Below are 10,429 nucleotides of genomic sequence, written 5' to 3'. Positions count from 1 at the left end.
AAAAGCTTCTCTTCTCACAAGGGATCCACAGTTTTCTGTTGATGTTTTTCATTGGTAAGATTGTTCGTCGGTGACCCATTTGCAACTGTTTCAAAGAAAGAAAAAGGATCGTGCGATTACAAATAAAATATAGATAAGGGAACCGGATGACTTTGGAAGAGCCAGCAGGGGGCTGTCACACAACAGGTCTTGATTGTTAGAGAACGAATATCGATTGCGTTTTGTAAAACCAAATTCAAAGAACTCACAGCTACCCGATGAGAAATCGAGGAACAAACGAACGACCCAACGAACTGTTATTAAACAAATATTCGATTTATTTATTAGAAATGTTTTTTGTCGATTCGTCGAACGACCCGATGAAGCGCTCTTTTAGAGAATGCTTGCTTGTTCTGTGACGAATAGCAAGGTAAACAAATAAAATTGGCCACCATAAAGCGTTTACAGAACTGACGTTTCGAGTATTAGCCCTTCAACAGAGCAAAGGGCTAATGCGACGCTCGAACTTCAGTCAGAGAATCTTTTTATGGTAGCCAATTTACAAAATCAATTCATTTGATAAAATAAATTGTCTTGTAATACCCCCAGCGACGCTGCACCCCACATTCTTTAGAAACGTTTCCCCTTTCAGCAAAGTAGTTGTTTTTCTGTTTTTTTGGCGTATGTGTCGAGGGTTGAATAAAAATTTAATTAGTAGTTAACTTCTATTGTATTGCCTGAGGGCACCTTTAGTCATTAGAAACCCCCAGGTGCCTAAATTTCCTTTGAAATCTTTCTGCCTTTTAATGACAAAGGCGAAGTATTTTCTAAGCCATTCCAATTGTTTGACCAATCTTACCTAAGACCCTACCGTGGCAAATTTTTTATTGAACATAATTTAGGTACCCGTAAAGACATGTTTGTAAAATTAGAAGTCAGAACGAATTTATAAAAATGTTGCAAGACATAAATACTTAAACAAGAGCAGAACCGAAACCTAAAGCCCTGTACTCGTTATATCAGTTGGTGATTTTAGTGACAGTGAACCTGTCATTTAATCAACTACCATGACGGAAAAAAATCGGACTGAGTGAAAATTGTGTCGATATTGTTATCTTCTACACAAGCGGGAACTAAAAAACGGCTTTAGGTTGATCGCTCTTCTACGTCATGTTTTCAAGAGTTTAAGAGGATAAAAGCTGATTTTCCCGTGTTCGTAGAGATGTTCTTAAGATTTCTTCTTGTGACCAGCATCCTATCTTTTGAAATGGTTGCTCGTGGAAATTGTCGCTCCAACACGATGAACAGAAAGATCCTTGGCAACAAAGACGCTATGTGTAACGATGGAACAAGAGCAGTCTATTACTTGGACGTTCAGAAGCCTTCAAAGTGGATTATATTTTTGGAGAGCGGAGCGTATTGTCTCACCAAGGCTCAGTGCCTTGCAAGATTTGGGAGCAAGTTAACAAACGCTCTAATGACCTCCAAGTACATGCCAAGGAAAATTAGTGGGCGAGATTTACTTTCGACGTCTTGGAATGAGAATAAGTTATTCTACGATCATTCTCGTGTTTTGATGCCGTACTGTAGCAGCGACGCATGGCTGGGAGCGCAAAAGGGAACATCAATCCTTGAACGTAATAACACTGGGGAACAGTTTGTCTTCAGCGGTAAAATCATTTTTCAAAGCGCCATTTATGAGCTGTTCGACCAAGGGTTTAGCCGGGCGCGTGAAGTTGTTTTAGTTGGGAGTAGCGCAGGAGGAGTGGGTACTATGAACCACGTCCAGTGGTTACAGGACCTTATGTCATCCAGGAATTTACAAGTTAGCATTTCAGTGATCATTGACGGAGGCTGGTTTTTAAATTTCCAAGAAAGCATTACATCAAAGGTTGTGAAAGAATTCTACATTATTGGCGAGCCATTATCGGGCGCATGCGCAGATTCCACTTATGGGTATCCGTGCTGCTTGTCAGCGTTGTGTATGCTTACACGAGGATACTACCCTTCAACCCTGCCAACGCTATTTGTGTTCAGCATGTATGATATTTATATCATTGGAGACGTTGTTGCCCGTATGTCGAAAAGAGTTTCCGTGGCAGAGAACGGTGTGACAAATCTGTTAACTCTGATTGAGTCATACGGAGGTGCCATGAACCAATCTTTGTTTGTATTTGAACCCGGATCTTCAAACCTTAGTTATTTTGTGCCCGCGTGTTTTCAGCACACTTTCTTGGCCATGTCAAGCTTGAGAGACGAAGGTGAAGCGCTTGACTACAGTAGATTGTTCACACACGGAAATGCTCTTTTTCGGTGAGTTGTCAACATTATTCTTTCACTCTCTGTTATTCTCGCGTTCATTCATGCATTATATATTTCTTTCTTTTTTGGACTCACTATACTTCATGCAGTTGTTTCTGTTTCCGTTTCTTGTTCGGATTTTGCTCGTTTTTTTGCTGTTCTTTGTTTCCTCCGTTCTTTTATCGGTTCTTTTGTTCAAGGTCTTTTTTCTTGTTCGTTCTTTTGTCAGTTCGTTTGTTTGTTCCTTTGTTCGTTCGTTTATTCGGTTGTTCGTTCATTGTTCGTTTGTTCGTTCGCTCCTTTGTCCGTTTGTTCATTTGTTCGTTCGTTCGTTCGTTTGTTTCTTTGCTCTTTCGTTCGTTCGTTTGAGTCTTATAGAGACTTTGGGTTTTGATCACAATTGAGAGTAATAAAGGTGAATATGTGCCTTGCCCGCAATAATTTTTTAACTCCACTTCCGGACCAATTTCCTCAGTCTGTCTAAAGTTCCCGGAAGTTGGTTGCGTACAGCAATAAGACGTGGAAAAGAAACCATTAGTTTACAATCCACTCTTCTAAAATGGTTTAAGAGACGTCATCAACCTGTCAGAGTGACTGACACCTGCCTTGGGCCAATGTGCAATCCCACGTGCTCCGAATCACTTACATTTGTGGACACTGCCGAGGACTGGGGAGAGGTGCTTAATGGGGTTGTCCTATTCTTGTCTCTGGTACTCACTGGTGTATGTGTCGCAGTAAAGATCTGTTTTATGGTCCAATTACTTCTCCTAGAACAAAATCAAAGGCGATATTTTGAAGAGCATAAGGAAACGCAGCAGGTAAAATTATATAAGTTGAAATTTCATGTTCCTTTCAGGGATCTACGCTAAGTGACTGTGACTAAGATAAGAATTGATTTAAGGCAGACAATGGGAATACATTCGGGCTTTTTCATGGTAATTTAGATGTGAACGCCCAAAAGCTCAAAATTCTACCGACCTAATTTCCAATTTTGGATGGTACGGTGAAACGTTGCTCGATTCCGTCCGCTTTTAAACGCATCCGTCTGATTTTGGATAGTTCCATCCGATTTCGAACGCATCCGTTTGATTTCAGTCGGTTTTGTTCCATATCGGGAAGGTCTACCTTATATTGGTCAGGTTGCGCTCGATTTCGAAAAGTTTCGGTGAGCTGTATTTGATTTCAGACTCGTTCTTTTATATGTCGGAGGATTTGGTTCGAATTTGAGCGGTCCTGATTAATTTTGGACAAATTCTCCCCTTATTTGATGGGTCCGCCCAATTGCGGCCAGTTGAGTCCAAGTTCAAACGGATCCGTCTGACTTCGGGTGTTCGGGTGTTCGGGTGTTCGACTTCTGTTCGATTTCAGACCCATTTGTCTCATTGCGGACGGTTCCGCCTGCTTGTCGTTAGATTCCGTTTGATTTGGATAGTTTCTCCGAGTTCCTCTCTATTCTTCTATTCTGAACAGGTCCAACTGATTTCGAGAGACACTTTCTGACTAATAAACTTCCCTGATCTGCAGTCATATAGGTGACTTGTTCCCATGCATACATGCAAAAAACATCCCACTACTATATGGTATTTCTAACCTAGTGAACATGGTACGCATCCTCTGATTGGTCAATTCAGTTTCCAAGGGGATTATTTATCAGGTTATAGAGCCCGCGTGCAACTCATAAAGCAATGGAACGCATTTTTTCCGGGCTCTATAATGTGATAAAGCCACTCGGGATGTCGGGGAAAACACGAGCAAAGCTGATAAATCCCGAGCCGAAGGCGAATGCTTATAAGCTTTCCGAATTCCCTCCCAACATCCCAAGTGGTTTTACCACGTCATAGAACCCGGGAAAATGTGTTCTTTTGCTTAAAGGTGGTCGCTTTAATCAAGTCTCCATGTTGGCTCTTTTTTTTCTTATTAATTTTTTAAGGTGTTCAGTCATGCCCCTGGTGAGGCAATAACCCTTTTACGATACTCGTCCTCAGAAGTTTCTAATCATTCTTCAAATGGCGAAAATCTGCAACCAGTTGTCCACGAAGATTTCAACGAACAATCGACGAAAGCCGAGGATACGTTCTCTAGTAATACAATATTTTACCGTACAGTGCAATATCTGCGTTTGGTATTTCTACAAAATCATGGGTACGAACAGTTTGAAAGCAGAGACGATAAACGCTCGGAAAATGAAGAAAGTAGCGGTTTTTCTCGTTCAACTACTCAAATTTATCCAGAAAGAAGGACTTTCTGTACATTGAGCATCAAGAACGCCACTTTGGGATTCAAACAAGGTGAATTTATTGCAATAGTGGGAAAGCACGGAGCTGGTAAAACAACACTACTGAGTCTTTTGAGTGGAAGATTAAAATGTGGTTGTAAGCAGGTAAAATACAAAATTCTTCATAAAATATGGGCTTCAGGAGTAAATCCCGTTTTAGAAATAATTTGTCAAAAACACATGAAGAAAAGTTGACAGGTATTGGTCGAGTCTGTTTAAATGGTGTATAGATATCCATTGGTAGTCTGAATGATGTTAAGCTTATTAGAGGTAACACCAGCCAAATGGCGACACAGTGCTTTTCGAATTCTCCTATGCATTTTTTATATGCATTTTTGTGGAATTTTTTTACACCTTTACTCGACATTTTTGTATGAAACACCTTTTTCTACTGGTCCCTTGGAAAGGCTGGGGGTACCTGATATTGTTTTTCCCTGAAGCCCCAGATTTTCGGTACTAACCGAGGAAGAAACATAAATAGTCAGTTGCCTCGGAGCTTTTTTCCGTCCTGGCGTCCCCGCTTTCGATTGGTCATGTTTCTGACACTCACCTCTTCGAAGACCAATAATCTATTACACCTTCAATTTATATAAATTGAAGGTGTAATAGATTTTTGAATTTTGAATCTGCATAGGAGAAAAATGCATAGGAGAATTCGAAAAGCACTGTGTCGCCATTTGGCTGGTGTTACCTCTAATAAGCTTAACATCATTCAGACTACCAATGGATATCTATACACCATTTAAACAGACTCAACCAATACCTGTCAACTTTTCTTCATGTGTTTTTGACAAATTATTTCCAAATTTTGAATCAGAGTTCAAGTAAAAATTCCTTCCATAAAAACTTTACTTTTCATCCCTGATGATTGCTCTGACGACAAAGTTCGAAGAGCGCTTACGTCAAAACTGGTGCTCAGACCTTTTTTCCGTGTTGTCATCCGCCATTTTCAATTGTTATACGTATTACCGCTGTACTCTCAGTCCCAGACTCCGGTTCTCCGTTCTTGGTATTAGGAACAACCCGTCAAAATTCACTAATCACCATTCTTTCATTTTACAGAAACATCTCAGTATGCTTGGTAGCGTACAAAAGGAAGTTCAAAATAGTTATAATTTTCTCAATCAATTTAAGATGCCTTATTACGGAGAGGTTACGATCAGACGGTATTTAGGCATCGCTGCTTTGATGAGATTGCCCAGGAAAATGAAAACTGCAGTCAAGTTGGAAAGAGTAGAGCAAATAATATCCGAGGTATGTGTGATGAAAAAAAAATTGCCAAGAAAAAATAACACAGTTGAACCTCTCCACAACGGCCACCAGTGTACACTGTGGCGTTTACCATTTGTTTTATAACATAACATTGATACATTTTAGCAAAAGAGTTTTCTTTTGTTATGGATGCACATGGGAGGTTTGCTAAGCACTCGAGATTTTTATCATTCTCGCAGATGAGACTGAATTCTTCAGCAGAGGAAACGTTTGGTGGGTCGTGTAAAAAGAACTTTACCGAGTTACAGGTTTGTTTGTACGTTAAAGCACATTTCAACCGAACGTCGTTCAAACAATCTCAAGAAATCAAAACAGCCAAACAGACTGAAGGAAAATACCACGAAAAGCTAATGATAACTCAAAGTGAATTAAAAAAATAATTGACAGCTTGATGCGCGGGAAAAGGATATTAAGGATTGGTTTTAATTTGCATCTGGTTGGTTGAGAGACCAGTACGCGTTTCAAACATTGACCAATTGCGAAGCAAGGTAAAGTAAAACTAATGGCTCCTCCCTCCCCTCCCCCCCTCTTTAAAAAGGTATTGTTCTTTGCGTTTAAAATGAGTATTTTTTTTTTTGCTTTGGTGCTTTTTGTCTGTTTATTTGTTTGTCGTTGATCTCTTTCTCAATTTACTTTTCCAGAAACGCTGTTTTTGCCTTGCAAATCAGCTCATCACCAAACCTCGAGCCCTATTCTTAGATGAGCCAATCACAGGTAGAGTAAATATCGGGTATGACATATATAATAGGACGTAGGCATGTTCTAGAGCTCACTGAGGATAAATAACTCTGAAAACGCTGTCTTAAATCAGTATTATTCACTGTTGAAATCTTCGCAATTTTAGGGCTGGACTCTACCTCTTCCATAGAAATGCTGAACATTCTGAAACGACTTTGTAACAATGGATACTTGGTGATAATTACTATGCATGCTCTACCTGATAAAACAGCCCGGATGTACGATCAACTAGTTTTACTTGCTGATAAACAGGTAAGCAAGGAAAAAACACGCGACCCCAACCCCAACCCCAACCCCAACCCCCAAGGGATTTATCCATACAACGTCATCATTATGGAATTTCTCGTTTATCCAGCTATGACAGTATTGTAAATTGCATGTACCCTCCCATTAAGTTTCTTTAACAGTCAGGCATTAACTGTCTTCCTAATTTTGACCCATCAGGTAATATTTAGTGGTGATCCTGCAAAACTGTCAGATTTCTACGATCGCTTGTCAGAAGATAACAATAAAACGCAGAAAGGATTAGAAGGTAGTACAAGCTTCGAAATATTTAAGACCTCCCTTTCGTTTTCTTGTGTAACTTAACTTTCAAACGGTTTTCTTTGCCTGAATCATGACATATTTCATATTTCTTTCGCTGAGGAATTTCGTTGCCATATTTATCAACTCTCTCATCTATTTTCGCCCTATGAAAGACATTATTTCAGATATTCTGCGAAATGAGAAGATAAAAGAGGCCACTTTGTTGCAAAATCAGTCTGAAAAGCGGAGAGAAGACGACATCCGCTCAACAAACGCAAATGGGAATCCGTTGTCATCCTCGTCTGAAAGGTATGTCTGGAACAAACATTGGTCATTAACTCTTCATATCCTGACATCAGTATGCATATTCTCTATAACGTTCTCCACACATTTCATAAGGTGCTGACGGGGAGAATTTGTTTCGCAATCAAGATCTTCTTTAGTCGGCAATGATTTCCATTATTCACGTGACCTTCGTGTTTAATTCAGGTGCGATATTGTCAACCTCGTTCCCAGGGCCTTTTCCCTCCCACCCCAACGAAGGGAAATTTTTTTTTTTTGTTATTTTTTTTGTTTTATTGTTTTATAAGAGAATAAATATATTACATTTGCATAACTTAACTAACTAAACTTAACTTAACTAACTTAACTAAACATAATCAACCACTACCCACAAAAAGCATAGCTAGTCTCGGCGGGCAGTGTGTGGACGCTAAAACATCTTACATAAATTTCAGTTCAACAAAAGATTCAATAAATATACAAGAAACAGAAATTAAATATTAAATCATTACTTTAAAAGCAGAAATGACAGTATGAGATAAAAATACAGAAATAGAAACACATGACAATAAATAGAAGAATACATAAGTTATACACTACTATTAACTGGATTTAACTTTTGACACATCATTGATTATTCGTTCTACGTCAACATAACTATCTTGAACTTGAAGATTTTGAAATAATATTGTTGTTAGCTTTTTCTTGAAAATATCTTTGGAAGATTCCTTAAGTCTCCTGGGATGCTATTCCAAATTTTACAACCAATCCTTGAGAATGAGTTTTTATGTTGATTTAGCCTAGAATAGTTTATGTAATAGTTACCGGCAGATGAAGATCGGGTATGATGATTGTGTATTTGGTGGGAAAGAGTGAACAAACCAGAAAGATTAGGGGGGGGTTAAATTGTTATGGACATCATGCATTAAGAAAGAAGAGAGTTTAACGTAAAGCATACTAATTGGCATAATATTAGCTGATATAAAATAAGGGATGGCGTGTGAATTATAGTTGGCAAAGTTCATTAATCGCACAACCCTTTTCTGGAGTATCATATTTTTTCCATATGAGACTTAGCTGCTTGGCCCCAAGCTACAAGGCCATATGATAAATAAGGATAAATGAGTGATCTATATATATTTAGTAATGTCGAATATGGTACAAGATGCCTTAGTCTACAGATTATACCAATGCCTTTACTTATTTTTGATGCAATATGACTGATATGATGTTTCCAGGTAAGGTTACTGTCAATAAGTACACCTAAATATTTCACATAGTCTTTACGCTCCAGGTCAATGAAATGTTTTCTATTATTATCATATATTTTCAGATTTACTTTGTAATTAAGTCACTTCTGGCTGGGATGGAAGATGATAAAATTGGTTTTCTTTACATTTAAAGAGAGTTTATTTGAGGCTAGCCAATCATAAACATTCATTAGTTCCATATTCACCACTGTTTCAAGAGATTTAAGGTTTCTGTCGGCTAATAGCAGATTTGTATCGTCAGCGAATAAATAAAATGCTAATTTATCTGAAGCTTTGTAAATGTCATTGATATAAATAAGAAAGAGCAATGGCCCTAACACGGAGCCCTGTGGGACCCCACACATGGTTTTTTCTTTTTGGGATATGTAGGATCCTATTTGTGGGGTTTGGACCCTTCCAGACAAGTACGATGGAAACCAGTCGTTTACAACTCCACGAATTCCAGTGATTGAGTTTATGTAACAGGATCGAGTGGTCAACCGTGTCGAATGCGTTTTGCAAAAAATTCCATAAGAATAAAAATTCCATAAGAGAACATGCCCTAAGGCCCTAAGAACGAAGTTTCGATGTTGTAAGGAGAAATTAGGGTTCAAACAGCATTTCATTTGACTCAATAGATTGGAAGGCTGATTATTTATTTTTATGCGTATGATACTGACAAACATGCCTGGTTTTTAGTTCAGAAAATGGTGGATTCCTTACCAGGCTTTTTGTGATAGACTACAGAGCCTCGTTATCGAGTACTTCTGGACAGACGATATACCTGTCAATCATGTTCTTCGTATTTGGAGTGACGGCGGGAATAGTTTACTGGCAAGCGGAGACGCCATTACAAATAATGACTGCTTACGGCGGCTCGTCTCTCCCCAGTCTTTTATTTATGGGCTCGATTCTTCACACTCGCATAAACAAGAACTTGGAAGTGAGTGAAAAAGAAATGATGTTTTTTGTTATTGCAGTTTTCAGCATAATTTCAAAACTATGGCGCTTTTTGTTTGAGTATCGCGCGACGAAACCAAAGTTATCAACTGAGCGAAAATATACGTTATAAGGATCTCTCGTAGGGCGACCTTAAGCGCGAGAAAGTGACCAAGTTTTAATTGCTGCTAGTTTTAGAGGACATCATGAGTTTGAAGCGCAAAGCGCCTCGAAGCAAAACAATAATATTAATGATAATAATAATAATAATAATAATAATAATAATGGCTTTCTGCAATGTTGCTCTTCATCTGTTAAATACATCTACTACAAAACACAAATAGGTTACTTCTACCAAAACAAATACATATGTTGAAAAAAAAATACAAATAAAGTTAAAAATGTAAGAGGTAAAATAAGTATACCTGTTTAACAGGTATACTTAAATATGATTGTATTTAGCTCTATTTTTTAACCAATGTTATCTGTAAAATACGCAATTCAATTTTACGACTGCAAAGTATTATTCCATAAACTATCTATCTATCTATCTATCTATCTATCTATCTATCTATCTATCTATATATAAAGTAAAAACTGCATCAAGCTGAAAGGTTATCTTTGACCATTTTCATCAAATACTTAAAAGTTATCTTAGAGAACTGATTGAATTCACGAGCACATTCCCGTATGTCTTTCTATATTTAAATGAAACCGTTCTCCTTGCAGAAAGAAAAGTGTCTTTTTGAGCACAGACTGCTCTGCAAAACTAAAGGAATTTTTTGTTTAGTGAAACTAGGGTAACTTTAATCGGCACAGTGCCACTAGTTTAGGTCGAGTTTGCTCTAAAGAACAACTCTTCTTTTTG

General features: G+C 38.2%; 1 protein-coding gene across 2 annotated transcripts in view; it reads left to right on the top strand.

The window, feature by feature from the left end:
* The first annotated feature begins 849 nt into the window (after positions 1-849).
* LOC111323415 (uncharacterized) overlaps positions 850-10,429 on the top strand; it is a 22,500-nt gene continuing 12,920 nt past the window's right edge. For both annotated transcript variants that reach the window (XM_088745132.1, XM_088745131.1), the window contains exons 1-10: positions 850-2,292; positions 2,756-3,098; positions 4,211-4,660; positions 5,618-5,809; positions 6,007-6,075; positions 6,469-6,541; positions 6,672-6,817; positions 7,010-7,097; positions 7,264-7,399; positions 9,322-9,565. In XM_088745132.1, the coding sequence (XP_088601258.1) occupies positions 1,202-2,292; positions 2,756-3,098; positions 4,211-4,660; positions 5,618-5,809; positions 6,007-6,075; positions 6,469-6,541; positions 6,672-6,817; positions 7,010-7,097; positions 7,264-7,399; positions 9,322-9,565 (2,832 nt within the window). In that variant the 5' untranslated portion in view covers positions 850-1,201. The remainder of the gene's footprint in view (positions 2,293-2,755; positions 3,099-4,210; positions 4,661-5,617; positions 5,810-6,006; positions 6,076-6,468; positions 6,542-6,671; positions 6,818-7,009; positions 7,098-7,263; positions 7,400-9,321; positions 9,566-10,429) is intronic.

This window comes from Stylophora pistillata, chromosome 14 (assembly GCF_964205215.1).
Source record: "Stylophora pistillata chromosome 14, jaStyPist1.2, whole genome shotgun sequence".
NCBI lineage: Eukaryota > Metazoa > Cnidaria > Anthozoa > Scleractinia > Pocilloporidae > Stylophora > Stylophora pistillata.
This window is presented reverse-complemented; position numbering and strand designations above follow the sequence as displayed.